The sequence below is a fragment of the Rhinoraja longicauda genome, chromosome 23 (assembly GCF_053455715.1).
Source record: "Rhinoraja longicauda isolate Sanriku21f chromosome 23, sRhiLon1.1, whole genome shotgun sequence".
Classification (NCBI taxonomy): domain Eukaryota; kingdom Metazoa; phylum Chordata; class Chondrichthyes; order Rajiformes; family Arhynchobatidae; genus Rhinoraja; species Rhinoraja longicauda.
The window spans coordinates 6036968-6053203 of record NC_135975.1 but is presented as its reverse complement, the minus strand read 5'-3'; the positions used below and the strand labels follow the sequence as shown (position 1 = coordinate 6053203).

General features: G+C 45.0%; 1 protein-coding gene across 2 annotated transcripts in view; it reads right to left on the bottom strand.

The window, feature by feature from the left end:
* Window positions 1–16236, bottom strand: part of mkln1 (muskelin 1, intracellular mediator containing kelch motifs) — a 104345-nt gene that overhangs the window by 13927 nt on the left and 74182 nt on the right. For both annotated transcript variants that reach the window (XM_078419525.1, XM_078419526.1), the window contains exons 13-15: window positions 8310–8457; window positions 6585–6699; window positions 1099–1238 (exon numbers count right to left, since the gene is read on the bottom strand). In XM_078419525.1, coding sequence (XP_078275651.1) covers window positions 1099–1238; window positions 6585–6699; window positions 8310–8457 — 403 coding nt within the window. The remainder of the gene's footprint in view (window positions 1–1098; window positions 1239–6584; window positions 6700–8309; window positions 8458–16236) is intronic.

The window sequence follows — 16236 nt, the reverse complement described above, 5'->3', positions numbered from 1 at the left end:
TTGTGCCTATCTTCCATATATGCATACCTACCTTGGGATTATTTGCAAAACCAAGAGGCCAAAGCAACAGGAAGAGATACAATTAAAAGCTCAGCCTTGCAAATCGTTCATCACAATATCTGAAAGAAAATAAAATGCTCCTGTCTTCTATTCCAAATTTATCAATCGGTTTTCACAGTATTTCTCAGTAGCGAATGCAAACTCCATAACACAAGGTTTTAAGTGATAGGAACAGAATTAGGCCAAGACTACTCCGCCATTCAATCATGGCTGATTTATCTCTCCTTCCTAACCCCATTCTCCTGCCTTCTCCCCATAACCCTTGACACCCATACTAATCAATTACATAAATGACATCATCCATGTTTATATTAACAATGATCCATTTTGGGCTGATAACAACAAACAGAAAACCGAAGAAAATAATAATAATAATCAATCACATGCTTCTGGCTAGAAAAGGACACAAAGTGCTGGAGTAACTTAATGGGTCAGGCTGCGGCTCTGGAGAACATGGATAGGTGACATTTCAGGTTGGGTCCTGATCGGAAACATCAACTATTCACATCCTCCAGAGATGCTGCCTGACCTGTTGAGTTTCTCCTTTTGTGTAAACCAGCATCCGCACTTCCTTGTTTCTACGTCGGACTCTATGTCTTTCTGATCCCCTGGAATTACAGTCAAATAACCCCCCCCCCCCCCACATGACTCTCAGCAGTAAAAAGTAACCCGTCGAGGATTTAGAACCCCCAAACATGAATTGGACAAATGCAGAATGGGCAGATAAAACTGAACATGAATGGGGAAGGAAAATAAACATTTTCTCATGGCTACATTCTTCAGCTTTTCAAAGATTCCAGGAAAATTACTTCAGATGACGCGCGTATGACTCACAGGCCAATAAGCACAAAACACACTTTCAATGTATTCCGTCAGTTCAGATGAAGAAATGGTAAACAACCAAGGATGAATGCATAAGCACAAGAACTGGAGCTTTTCTTTAAAATATCAGCTTTTATAATTTTCACCAGAGGCTTGAGTGTTGTGTTTAATTATCTTGGAGTATTAGTGCAAAGAGTTTTGGAGCTTTGCTCTTACCTGTGCTTCCTGATGAGGTATCTGCAATGTCTCAGGAGGTAGTCCTTGGATGGGCGGCAAAGCTTCAATGACCAAAAGTCATCCAGTCTCATCTTCGGTGAGCATGACTTCCCGGGATTTCCACCAAACAAGTAGTGAACCTGCACCCAGAAATGTCAAGGGTCAAGAGTGTTTTATGGTCGTGTGTCCCAGATAGAACAATGAAATTCTTACTTGGTGCAGGACAACAGAATATGTGAACATAGTACACTGTAAACAATATGATAAACGAGGGGAAAGAAAAGTTCAGTGTGTATATATACACGCACACCCACAAAACAGTTTCCATCAAATAGGGTTGATTCAGCATCGTGTAGGAAAATAACTGCAGATGCTGGTTTAAATGGAAGGTAGACACAAAATGCTGGAGTAACTCAGCGGGTCAGGCAGCATCTCCGGAGAGAAGGAATGGGTGACGTTTTGGGTCGAGACCTAAAGAAGGGTCTAAACCCAAAACGTCACCCATTCCTTCTCTCCTGAGATGCTGCCTGACCCGCTGAGTTACTCCAGCATTTTGTGTCTACCTTTGATTCAGCATCAACACTTATAGGTTAAGCTGGTGCTGGAAGTGGAGACGGGTAAGGGATGTCAAGGACCAGGATACTTAAACCAGATCAGTTTTACACCTGAAATTGTGCAGGATAGCCACCAGGGAAGTAGGAAAGGGAGGTTACGTTTGCATAAAGCATTAATTTTCTTGGATGTAAAATGGTGATAATTAAAACAGATTATCTGATCATTATCACACTGCCAGCTGTGAGAATTGGCTGTGCATAAATTAGCTCCATGCTTCCCTCAACACAACAGCAAATACACTTCAAAGCACTTTTGAGACATCCAGAAATCACAAAAGGCCTTATGTTTATTTTTCCACCACTAAATCAATGATGAAAAAGAGCGAGGCTTTCAATTTCCCTTCCCTTACAATCAGTCTAAAGAAGGGTCTCGACCTGAAATTTCACCTATCCATTTTCTGCAGAGATGCTGCATGACCCACTGAGTTGCTCTAGCATTTTGTATCTATCTTTGAAGATTTCAGATTTTGGCTTTACCTTGAGGAGTAATAAAACTCATGAAGGCTAAAAATGAGTTTGCATGCCTCAAGATAACAATTAAGACCCAAAGTGGCGGCGCTGCCCTGCAGCTGCGGCTCGTCGGCAATCTGTTTGTCTTTCTTCTTTCTTTGTCTATTTGTTAGTGTTAGATGTATGAAATCGTCTATCTTTAGCTGTGTATATGTGGGGGGTGGTGGGGGGGTGGGGGAAACCTTTAAAAATCTCTTCCTCAACGGAGATGCGACCCTTTCCGAGTCGTATCTCCGTTTGCGCTAAAAAAAAAACAAGAACGCGGGGCCTTCCATCGCCCGCGGGGCCTTCCATCGCCCGGTGCGGCTCGGCCGCTGGACTTAACAGTGCCCGTGTGGCTCGGCCGCGGGGCCTTCCATCGCCCGGTACAGCCGCGGGACGGTTCAGCACCAGGTGCGGCTCGGCCGCGGGGCCATCCAGCGCCCGGCGCGGCTCGGCCGCGGGACTTGACATCACTGGTGCGGCTCAGCCGCGGGACCTAATATCGCCCGGTGCGGCTCGGCCGCGGGACTTTACATCGCCTGGCGCGGCTCGGCCGCGAGACCTAACATCGCCCGGCGCGGCCACGGGACTTTACATCGCTGGTGCGGCTCGGCCGCGGGGCCTTCCATCGCCGCGCGGCTCAGCCGTGGGATGTTTCAGCGCCCAGTGCGGCTCGGCCGCGGGGACTTGGGCGTGGGGAAGAGAGCGGAAGTTTTGTTGCCTCCATCACAGTGAGGGGGTGTTTGGAGTCACTGTGATGGATGTTTGTGTTGGGGTTATGTGTCTTGTGTTTCTTTTTTTTTGTGACTGCTGATAACGTAATTTCGTTCGGTACCTCGGTACCGAATGACAAATAAAGGCTCTGTATTCTGTATTATTTGATGATCTTGCACTGAAATTCTCAATAACGGCTAAATGGGTAACATTTTCACCCCAATGTGGTTGCTGAGTTAAATTCCACTCCAGAGAGATGAGTGCTAAATGATGCACTAATAGTCCAGTACTGATGAAGGTGCTGAATTTCTGATGTTAGGCTAAATCTGTTTGCTCTCAGATGGATGCAGTCTTGTCAGATGCACGTTACCACTCAAGCCCATGCCGTTTTACTCTCAACCAGCATCAAGACCAGATTCAATTGAAGCCATAATGCTGCTTGTAGGTTCTTGCTTTGTATCACACTTTTTTAAAATCCCTTCCCAGAGTAGGTGAATCGAGGACCAGAGGACATAGGTTTAAGGTGAAGGGGAAAAGATTTAATAGGAATCTGAGGGGTAACTTTTTCTCACACAAAGGGTGTTGGGTGTATGGAACAAGCTGCCAGAGGAGGTAGTTGAGGCTGGGACTATCCCAACATTTAAGAAACAGTTAGACTGGTGCATGGATAGGCCAGGTTTGGAGGGATATGGACCAAATGCTGACAGGTGAGATTAGTGTGTAGATGGGACATGTTGGCCGGTGTAGGCAGGTTGGGCCTGTTTCCACACTGTATCACTCTATGACCCTAACCCATCATCCAAAGACCCAGAGTCCAAAAGAAGCAGTAAATTCACTGTAAGGGCAAGGTATTTGATAGTCTCATGGTAAGTTAACAAACAACAGTATTGTGTTATAAATTGTATTGAATTATAAAGCAGTAATAAAGAAAATGGAAGTGTTTCTTAAAAGCTTTAAACGCAGTGTGGGTCTGCTTCGGGGCTCCAGTTAGAAATACCAGCAAGTGTAATTTCCCTCAACTGAAACACTGCTAAATGAAACTTAGAAAAACCCGGCAAAATATTCACAGGGCAAGTTACAATGCCCCATCATGTTGAAGCAACCCATGTTCCACAAGAAGTTGTAAACCTTGTAATGCTATTTAAATGTGTAAGAAGGAACTGCAGATGCTGGTTTAAACCGAAGATAGACACAAAAAGCTGGAGTAACTCAGCTGCACAGGCAGCATCTCTGGAGAGAAGGGATGGGTGACGTTTCAGGTCAAGACCCTTCTTCAGACTGGTTAGGGATAAGGGAAACGAGAGGTATAGACGGTGATGTGGAGAGGTAAAGAACAATGAATGAAAAATATGCAAAAAAGTTACGATGATAAAGGAAGCAGGCCATTGTACGTTTGTTTGTAGGGTGAAAATGAGAAGCTAGTGTGACTTGGGTGGGGGAGGGATAGAGAGAGTGGGAATTGCCGGGGCTACCTGAAGTGAGAGAAATATTCATACCACTGGGTTGCAAGCTGCCCAAGCGAAATATGAGAAGCTGTGCCTCCAATTTGCATTTAGCCGCACTCTGACAATGGAGGAGACCAAGGACAGAAAGGTCTTGAGTAGGAATGGGAAGGAGAATTAAAGTATCCAGCAACCGGGAGATCAGGTTGGTTCAGGCGGGCTGAGCGAAGGTGTTTCGCAAAACGATCGCCCAGTCTGAGTTTGGTCTCGCTGATGTATAAGAGTCCACATCCTGAACAACGAATACAGTAGATGAGGTTGGAAGAAGTGCAAGTGAACTTCTGCCTAACCTAAAAGGACTGTCGGGGTCCCTGGACAGAGTCGAGGGAGGAGGTATAACGATAGGTGTTGCATCTTCTGCGGTTGCAGGGGAAGGTACCTGGGGAGGGGGTGGTTTGGGTGGGAATAGACAATAGACAATAGACAATAGGTGCAGGAGTAGGCCATTCGGCCCTTCGAGCCAGCACCGCCATTCAATGTGATCATGGCTGATCATTCTCAATCAGTACCCCGTTCCTGCTTTCTCCCCATACCCCCTGACTCCGCTATCCTTAAGAGCTCTATCTAGCTCTCTCTTGAATGTATTCAGAGAATTGGCCTCCACTGCCCTCTGAGGCAGAGAATTCCACAGATTCACAACTCTCTGACTAAAAAAGTTTTTCCTCATCTCTGTTCTAAATGGCCTACCCCTTATTTTTAAACTGTGGCCCCTGGTTCTGGACTCCCCCAACATTGGGAACATGTTTCCTGCCTCTAACATGTCTAACCCCTTAATAATCTTATACGTTTCGATAAGATCCCCTCTCATCCTTCTAAATTCCAGTGTATACAAACCTAGTCGCTCCAGTCTTTCAACATATGACAGTCCCGCCATTCCGGGAATTAACCTAGTAAACCTACGCTGCACGCCCTCAATAGCAAGAATATCCTTCCTCAAATTTGGAGGGGATAAGTTAACCAGGGAGTTGCAGAGGGAACAGTCTCTGAGGAAGGCAGAAAGGGGTGGAGATGGGAAAATGTGGCTAGTGGTGGGATCCTGTTGGAGGTGGCTGAAATTTTGGAGGATTATGTGTTGTATGCTACAACTGATTGGGAGGAAGGTAAGGACTAGGGGTCTCTGTCTTTGTTGCGACTTGGGGGAGGGGGGATCAAGGGCGGATCTGTGGGGTACCAAACGAGTGAGGGCTTCATCTATGATGGGAGAGGGGAACCCCCATTCCCTAAAGAATGAGGGCATCTCGGATCTGACACACCATATCTGGACAATTGGCAATTGTTGCAGGTGGCACTCTCAGCTAATACCTTGCATTAACATAAATCAGGTCGGCACAGTGGAGCAACGGTAGAGTTGCTGCCTTACAGCGCTTACAGTGCCAGAGACCCGGGTTCTATCCTGACTACGGGTGCTGTCTGTACGAAGTTTGTGCGTTCTCCCCGTGGGTTTTCTCTGAGATCTTCGGTTTCCTCCCACGCTCCAAAGACGTAGAGATTTGTAGGTTAATTGGCTTGGTATAAATGTAAAACTGTCCCTGGTGTGTGTAGGATAATGTTAATGCGTGGGGATCGCTGGTTTGTGCAGTGGGCCAGTGTTTCCGCGCTGTATCCCTAAACTCTAAACTAATTAGAGAGTTTTTGAAATTCAAAGAATACCTTTCCTTGTCAACAAGTGTTGTTCAAGAGGCTTTTAGATAGGCACATGGATATGCAACAAATTTAGGGGTGTAGATCATGTGCCAGCAGATGTGATTAGTTTATTTTGGTATGATGTTCGGCATAGACATTATGGATGAAGGATTTGTTTCTGCGCTGTATTTTTCTATACTTCAAGATGACACAAGGACAGAAATCATCTTTCAGGGTGCAAAATCCACTGACTTTTCTTCACAATTGGCCCACACTGACCAACATGTCCCATCTACACTGGTCCCACCTGCCTGCGTTTGGTCCATATCCCTCTAAACCTGTCCTATCCATGTACCTGTCTAAATGGTTCCTAAACGATGTGATAGTACCTGCCTCAACTACCTCCTCTGGCAGGCAAGACCTTAACTTTTCTCTTTGTATGGGGCATAAAGTTCTAGAAGCACAAGTTGCCGAAGGGAAAGAAATGGACAAGAATGATGCAACGAGAAAAAGTTGAAGGCACACCATAAAGGTACATTACCTTGTGCATATCATCATATACAAGCTGGTGAGCAAATCGAGGACAAGGCTCCTCCTCTTGAAGGCTCTTATTAGGATTGTCTTTTAGAGACTGATCGTTCTTGTAAACACAAGACCTGCACCACAGAAAAAAAAACATTGTAAAGGAAACATAGCTAAAAACCACAACTCTCATGTTAACAAACTATGAAAAGGCTCATTGATTCCAAACAAAGGCAATTCTGTGTAATAACACACAGAAGGGTTCAAAATACCACCACAGCATTGACCCATATCAATGGAAATTCAACAGTGTTCTGCATTTTAAAATTGTGGCTCTTTCTGGTGCAATCTGCAAGCAGAGAATATTACTGGCATTTGTACAAATCAATTCAACAAATAGATCATTAACTACATCCGTCACTCGTCAAGGTCAGAGTAATCAGTAAAGACTGCGGCATAACGGGTTTTAAGCTCGCACTGCCAACTCATTATCCACAATCAGCAAATGGATCAGGAAAGCTAAACTGCTCTTTTCATTTCAGGAGCTTGCAATTCAGTGGGGTAGTTTAAAATCCCACCACCTCAGCAAGTGAAATTTGAATATTCCAACACCTGGCCAACAACAAAAGGAATTTGGAAGATTATAATCAGGCTTATAATCATCTTTCTATACTCCAAGGAAGGTAAAACAGATGTGTGGCACATCTATGAAAATAGGTGCAACATTAATGATTGGGAGGTCATGTTGCAGTTGTATAAGACGTTGGTGAGGCCGCACTTTGAGTATTGTGTTCAGTTCTGGGCCCCATGTTGTAGGAAAGATGTTGTCATCTGCAAAAAGGTACACAGAAGATTGACAAAGATGTTGCCAGGGCAAGAGGGTCTGAGCTAGGGCAAGGGCAAGGGCAAGAGAGGTTGAGTAGGCTGGGACTCTATTCCTTGGAGTGCAGGAGGAGGAAGGGTGATCTTATTGAGGTGTATAAAATCATGACAGGAATAGATCGGGTAGATGCACAGAATCACATGCCCAGAGTAGGTGAATGAGGACACAGGACATAGGTTTAAGGTGAAGGGTAAAAGATTTAATAGGAATCTGAGGGGTAATGTTTTCACACGAAGGGTGGTGGGTGTATGGAACAAGCTGCCAGAGGAGGTAGTTGAGACTATCCCAACATTTAAGAAACTGTTAGACAGGTAGATGGATAGGACATTGGAGAGATATGGACCAAACACAGGCAGGTGGGACAAGTGTAGCTGGGACATGTTGGCCGGTGTAGGCAAGCTGGGCTGAAAGGCCTGTTTCCACACTGTATCACTCTCTGACTATGACTTGCAAACTAAAACTGGTACTCTAGACAATCTCTGATTTCTTCTTGCCCTTCAATAAAGAGGGTATAAAAGGCCAAGCCATCTCAAAACACCAATTCTGCCAGCAAAACTGCAATACAGACACCTCATGTTTTAGGCAGACACAAAATGCTGGAGTAACACAGCGGGTCAGGCAGCATCTCTGGAGCTGCCTGATGTTACAATCATATTTCAACCCCCCCATCCCCCAACTCAAAAAATGGCTTGGTTGGAATGACACCAATGGCAACATACATGTGTACATAATTACTACAGGTTTCCGGAATATAAGTGCTGTGAACAAAAGAATTGCCCATGAATATCAAGCAATAAAGCTATCACGATTCACCAATGACAAGAGCATTTATTATGCATGGTCAGGTACGGCTTTACTTACCAGCTGTTTCGGGCAATGTCATAAATCCAAAAGGAATTGCGAACATTCTCGTCCCGTTTATCCTTGTCTTTACTGAGGCCTGACAGGACATGAATCTCATTCAGCTCCGGGTCAATTGTAGCCCGCTGCGTGAAACCTGTCATTGGAACTAAAGAGCACATCCACTCAGAAAACAAAATTTAAAAATATAATTATTTTAAAAGGTTACAAAATGCCACCAATTGTAAAATGAGGAAATAAGGAACTGCAGATGCTGGTTTACACACATAGAGTGCTCTGGAGTAACTCAGAGAGTCAGGCAGCATCTCTGGAGAGCATGAATAGATGACATTTCGGGTCGGGACCCTTCTTCAGACTTTTTTTTTTTAAAAGGCCGATTGATCTGTAACCGAAAGAGCAAGGTCAGGGGAGATAGTGAAAACATGACATGGTGAAGGCTGGGTTGAGAGGGGGCAGAGAGGTGGATGGAGGCACGGGGGAGGTACCGTGGTGGGATGCAAGGGGCTGATAGGTGATTACAAAATGAGCATCAATTTTGTGTGGTTACTTCAATCTACAGCCATCCAGTGATTAATTCAATGCCAGTTAATAAATAATGTATGCCTAAGATATAATGTTCTATTTTCACCAACCGAATCACGAGCACAAACTTATTTTCACATGTCAAAGGATAGATACTTATCAGCTTCATGTTCTATCCATCTGTGAGAACAAATGGTGCAATGACACTGCAAAAGCAACAAGATCCTGTAGGCGACCTGAATATTCATCCCAGATCTAAATTATACCTTGTATTTTCACAGGTCACATTTCAATGAAATATAGAGTTGGTGTGTTAAGAGTGGTCGGGAGTGGAAGATGAAGAGAAAGAAAAATAGAAAAGAAACTGTTGTCTCTCTCATGCCGTCTGACTTGCTTGTTCCTCCCAATTCTGATTGCTTTTCCAACCAGACTGCCATATCTATTCAAAACCGGCATTTATATCTTAACGAGCATACAATACAATATATCTTTATTGTCATTGTACCCAGGGGTACAACGAGATTGGGAATGCGCCTCCCATACGATGCAATAATTTAAGTAATTTAGACAACAGCAACCCAACGAAACAATTGTAACAGTTTTAGACAGGGTGAAGTGCAAGTTGATCTATGCGTTGTGACCATCCGGCTCAACAGGACCGGTTCATAGCAGCTATGGCCCTGGGGATGAAGCTGTTCCTGAGTCTGGAGGTGCGGGCGTAGAAGGCCTTGTATCGTCTGCCCGATGGAAGGAGTTCGAACAAACTGTTGCAGGGGTGTGAAGAGTCTTTGTGGATGCTGGTGGCTTTTCTGAGGCATCGTGTGTTGTAGATGCCCTCCAAATCTGGTAGCTGTGTTCCGATGGCCCTCTGAGCTCTATGGACTACCCGCTGTAGAGCTTTCCTTTCTGCCTCCGTGCAGATGAGGTACCACACAGGGATGCCATGCGTTAGGATGCTCTCTATGGTGCAGCGGTAGAAGGTCGTCAGCAGCTGTTGGGGCGGACCAGACTTTTTCAGTGTTCTTAGGTAGAACAGTCTTTGCTGTGCCTTCTTGACCAGCGCAGCAGTGTTATTGGACCATGTTAGGTCCTCCGAAATGTGAGTGCCCAGAAACTTGAAGCTGGACACTCTCTCCACACTGTCCCCGTTGATAGAGATCGGGGCGTATTCCCCGTTATGTGACCTACGGAAGTTGATGATCAGCTCCTTGGTCTTGGTGGTATTTAGGGACAGGTTGTTCTCCGAGCACCAGTCCGCCAGGTTCTGCACCTCCGCTCTATAGTTTGTTTCATCCCCGTTGGTGATAAGCCCGATCACCGTTGTGTCGTCTGCAAACTTGACAATGGTGTTGGTGTCGAATGCAGGAACACAGTCGTGTGTGAAGAGGGAGTAGAGCATGGGGCTCAGAACACAGCCCTGTGGTGTGCCGGTACTCAGGGTGATAGTGGAGGACAGGTGCGGGCCTATTCTCACTGCCTGCGGTCGTTCCAGCAGGAAGTCCAGGATCCAGTCACATAATGACGAGCTGAGGCCTAGCTGGTGGAGTTTGGTGATGAGCTTGGTGGGGATGACCGTGTTGAAGGCAGAGCTATAGTCTATGAATAGCATCCTCACGTACGTGCCCTGTCTCTCTAGGTGAGTCAGGACAGTGTGAAGAGCCAGAGAGATGGCGTCCTCTGTGGATCTATTTGCCCTGTATGCAAATTGATGTGGGTCCAGTGAGTCAGGGATGCTGGATTTGATGTGTGAGAGGACCAGCCTTTCAAAGCACTTCATGACTATCGGCGTTAGGGCAACCGGGCGGTAGTTATTCAGGTTGGAGATCTTTGCTTTTTTTCGGCACCGGAACTATAGGAATAAACGGGTCCTTTTCGGAATGGCAGGCAGTGACTAGTGGGGTACCGCAAGGCTCAGTGCTGGGACCCCAGTTATTTACAGTGTATATTAATGATTTGGACGAGGGAATTGAATGCAACATCTCTAAGTTTGCGGATGACACGAAGCTGGGTGGCAGTGTTAGCTGCGAGGAGGATGCTAGGAGGCTGCAGAGTGACTGGGATAGATTAGGCGAGTGGGCAAATGCATGGCAGATGCAATATAATGTGGATAAATGTGAGGTTATCCAGTTTGGCGGCAAGAACAGGAAAGCAGAGTATTACCTGAATGGTGACCGATTGGGAGAAGGGGAGATGCAACGTGACCTGGGTGTCATGGTGCACCAGTCATTGAAAGCAAGCATGCAGGTGCAGCAGGCAGTGAAGAAAGCGAATGGTATGTTGGCATTCATAGCAAGAGGATTTGAGTTTAGGAGCAGGGAGGTTCTGCTGCAGTTGTACAGGGCCTTGGTGCGACCACACCTGGAGTATTGTGTGCAATTTTGGTCTCCTAACCTGAGGAAAGACGTTCTTGCCTTAGAGGGAGTACAGAGAAGGTTCACCAGATTAATCCCTGGGATGGCGGGACTTGCATATGAGGAAAGACTGGATAGACTGGGCTTGTACTCGCTGGAATTTAGAAGACTGAGGGGGGATCTTATAGAAACATATAAAATTCTTAAGGGGTTGGAGGGGCTAGATGCGGGAAGATTGTTCCCGATGTTGGGGGAGTCCAGAACCAGGGGTCACAGCTTAAGGATAAGGGGGGTCTTTTAGGATCGAGATGAGAAAACATTCGGGTGCTGCACTGTAAGGAGTTTGTACGTTCTCCCCGTGACCTGCGTGGGTTTTCTCCGATATCTTCGGTTTCCTCCCACACTCCAAAGACGTACAGGTATGTAGGTTAATTGGCTGGGTAAATGTAAAAATTGTCCCTAGTGGGTGTAGGATGGTGTTAATGTACGGGGATCGCTGGGCGGCACGGACTTGGTGGGCCGAAAAGGCCTGTTTCCAGCTGTATATATATGATATGATATGATATTCACACAGAGAGTGGTGAGTCTGTGGAATTCTCTGCCACAGAAAGTAGTTGAGGCCAGTTCATTGGCTATATTTAAGAGGGAGTTAGAAGTGGCCCTTTTTGCTAAAGGGATCAGGGGGTATGGAAAGAAGGCAGGTACAGGCTACTGAGCTGGATGATCAGCCATGATCATATTGAATTGCGGTGCAGGCTCGAAGGGCCGAATGGCCTACTCCTGCACCTATTTTCTATGTTTCTATGTTTCTATGATAGCCGACTTCAGGCACTTGGGGACCGTAGCCAGAGATAATGACAGGTTAAAGATCCTGGTGAATACCTCAGCCAGCTGTTCAGCACAGTCCTTCAGTACCCTTCCTTGAACTCCATCCGGTCCTGCAGCCTTGCGTGGGTTGACCCTTTGCAGAGCGCGTTGTACCTCCTGTGTGCTCAGTTGCAAGACCTGTCCCTCCGCCTCGGCTGGGGTTCTTCCACTCAAGGTGGTTTTGCCAGTTTCAAAGCGGGCAAAGAAGGTGTTAAGCTCGTTGGTCAGTGCCATATCGCTGTGGGGGCAGGCAGGGCTGCTCTTGTAGCCAGTGATGTCCCTGACACCCTGCCACATGCTTCTGGTGTCCGTGGTGTTGAAGTGGTCTTCCACCCGTTGCCTGTGGGTGTCCTTGGCCCTTTTAATACCTTTGTTCAGGTTTGATCTGGCAACACTGTATGCTGAAATGTCACCAGATTTAAAGGCATTGTTGCGTGCCCTCAGCAGGTTCTGTACCTCCTTGTTCATCCAGGGTTTCCTGTTTGGGAACATCTTTATCTCCTTGTCCTCCGTGACATTCTCCGTGACATCAATGGGCATGTGTGCTTAATATTGCTCAAATGCACTCTGCACCGAGAGGCTTCCAATACCTACACATTAAACTTGAACATGCAGTGAAATAATGAAACAAAAGCTGTCAAAAACACCAATGAGATTTCATAATCCTTTGCATAAAATGAAATTTCAAGCTACTTTGTTGGCATATTCATCTTCATTCAGCAGATCCTGCAATACTCTTGAGAGATGGTCAGAATTTGAAAATCGTCCAAAGTTACCACGAGAAAGAAAAATATACAATGCTGGAATCATGAAATTTAAGGCTGATTGACTGCCTATTTGAAGTGATGAATTCAGCTTTGACTTAGAAAGGTTTTAATGCGCCTAGTCAGCAGACAAGGTGCTGAGGAAAAGTTATCAACCCAAGATGTTGAATTTCTGTCCTCACACACACGCTACCTGACGAACAGCACACTCACACTTCTGTCTTTATGTTGGGAGATGTTTCAAGCCTGCCTCATGCTTCATTGAATCAGTGCTGGAAGCTGGAGACAGAGGGGCCAGAGCAGAATTCAGAATTAACGAGACAGGCATCTGAAAAGGATCCAAGAAATTCAAGGTGTTCCATCAAATCGTCACTTAAAGTGCAGTTGATTATCCTATTGCTGAGAAATCCACATCATAAGATAAATCAGGCCAGTGAGCTTTACATCAGGAGTAGGGAAATTATCAGAGAAGAATCTCATGGATAGGATCTATTCGCATCTGGAAAAGACTTAGATAGACTTGAAATAGACTAAACAGGGACAGTCAGTGTGGTTAAGGCGAGAGGGGGAAGATGAAGTAGATGAGCAGGACTATTTTTTAAAACATATTCCTATGCACCTGGAACGTGATGCCAATGATGATGGTGGAAGCAGATATGATCGTTGTATTTAAAAGGGTTTTATATAGGCACATAAATATGCAGGGAATGGAGGGTTATTGATCATGCGCAACCAATCACAATGTGGCTTTAACAAGTAATGTCATAGAGTCATACAGCACGGAAAGAGGCCCTTCGGCCCAACTTGCCCATGGTGACCAAGATGCCCCATCTATACCAGTCCCACCTGCCCATATCCCTTGAAACCTTTCCTATCCATGCACCTGTGTAAGTATCTTTTAAATGTTATAGTACTTGCCTAAACTACCTCCTCTGGCAGCTCGTTCCAGACTCACCCAAATTTAAAAAACCCCACAGAATAATGATTACATCTGATGAAGCCCATTATACAGCACTCAGCCAAAACCCAAAGGAAAGACAAAAAACAAACAAACAGCAGGAGGATCTTGGTGAGTCAGGCAGCATTTGTGGAAAGAAAGGAAGAGATGGCGTTTTGGATCAGGATCCTTCATCGGAATATCCCTGGCTCGATGCAGGGTCCCGACCCAAAATGTCAACCAATCCTTTCCAACTACAGATGCTGCTTGACCACTCAATCCTCCAGCAATTTGGTTCATGCTCCAGATTCCAGCATTTGCAGTCTCTTATATACTCAACAAGAAGAAATAGGTTGATTTTTTAACATTGTTGCACAACGGAATTGTGTGCAGGATGGCATATGGTTTTTTGTGTCACAACAGGGTACTGCTATTCAAAGTAATTCACCGCACGCAAAGTGCTTTGAGACTCAGCTGTGATAAAACTGCTACACAAAATCAGAATTTTTGATTTGAGCAAAACATTTCCATTTAAGACTCAAGTTATTGTAAACATACAATCTTTGAAAGTAATCTTTGCTAGAACATCTGCCGTGCAAGACGACATCTATTAACGATGCCAAAATTCCTACCACTCCTTTCAGTCTGGCTGATTTGGAACTACAATTCTACATAATTAGGATCATTGGCAGGATCATATTTCCATATGCCAGACATACATTATGCAAGGTACAAACATTTGTTTTAATAAACCCAAACTAGGATGTTGATACCCAAAATAATTAACGTACAGCCAGCAAATTACTATTAGTTTTAGGTTTATTATTGTCATGTGTACCGAGGTGCAGTGAAAAGCTTTGTTTTGCATGCCACCCAATCAGATCAGATAATGCGATATATAAATACAATCAAGTCAAACTCAAGTACAATAGGTAGAGCAAAGAGGAAGATACAGAGTGCCGAAGATAGTTCTCAGCACAGCAGCGCATCAGTTCCACAGACAAATTCCAATGTCGGCAATGTGGTTGAGGTGAGTCGGACAGTATCTTAGCTTGTGGAAGGACCGTTCAGAAGTTGTTTAGCAGAGGGGAAGAAGCTGTTCCCGAGTCTGCTGGTGTGCGCTTTCAAGCTTTTGCACGACAGGACCAGGGAGAAGAAGGGATGACCGACCGGCTCAATACAATTCCTAGAATTAGGAATGTAAATATTATCTTAATTTTTAGTGTAGCAGGTTCAAGCAAAAGTCAGACTTGGAGAAACAAGGAACTGCAGACGCTGGTTTACACAAAGTGCTAAAGTAACTCAGCAGGTCAGGGAGCATCTCTGGAGAACGTGGATAGGTGACGTTTCAGATCAGGACCCTTGGACTTACTTGCAGTTCTTTCCTACACAGAATAACAATAGACAATAGACAATAGGTGCAGGAGTAGGCCATTCAGCCCTTCGAGCCAGCACCGCCATTCAATGCGATCATGGCTGATCACTCTCAATCAGTACCCCGTTCCTGCCTTCTCCCCATACCCCCTCACTCCGCTATCCTTAAGAGCTCTATCCAGCTCTCTCTTGAAAGCATCCAACGAAGGAAGTGTTTTGACAGTTTCAACAATAACCTAACTCAAGTGCTTTATGTCACATTTAGTACATGGACCTACACTTTACACTCACATTATCAGCTCACATCCAGCCTCAAGTTCCCAGATTAGCTATCAAGATTGATGTTTAAAAAAATGGGATAGATCAAAACAAATCCAGGAGTCTGACTTATGCTCAAATTTCTGAGGAATCTACATTCTGGAAGAAGTGTTAGAAATTGTAAATGTCAGGGCTACAAGAGTTGCAGGGGCAATAAAAGTAGTTCAAAGACCATTCCTTGCCTAACCATGTGGCCTTGCTCTATAATCAGCACTCAAGCCTTGAACCATAGACAGGGTAAAAGCAAAATGCATAATAATATCTCTCTTCAGTTGAGCATTTTCACAATCTCAGTACAAATGACAATAATAAGCCAATACCAAATTCATCTTTAAAAGTACTTCCACATGAGATAGATTTAACGATCTTGCTTCCTGGAAAAGTCTAGAAGTACTCCCAGTGCCATATGGTCAGCAATTAATTGTCCAAGAGACTGAAGGTTGCAATGAATTTGGTGAACACCACGCTCTTCAAACTAGTATGAAGGCAAAGTTGAGTCCACTGCATGCAATTGTCTCGGCTCTAAAACCTGAAGTTTAATAAAGTCGATCACAACCAGAACAGGAATGGGTCGCAAAAATTGGTGTTGCTGCTTTTCTCTCTGACCTTCTGCGTCCTCAATATGACAAAGAAAATCTGATTGAACAACAATGAGTTCAATCAAAGTAATTGCATTCGCAATTACTGGAGAAAGGATTAGTCTTCCATCTTCTTTCATGTTTGAAGGCCAAACTTCCACATTGTGCCAATCATCGGGATCCTGCGACGACCTGGCCCACGGTTTATTAAATCAG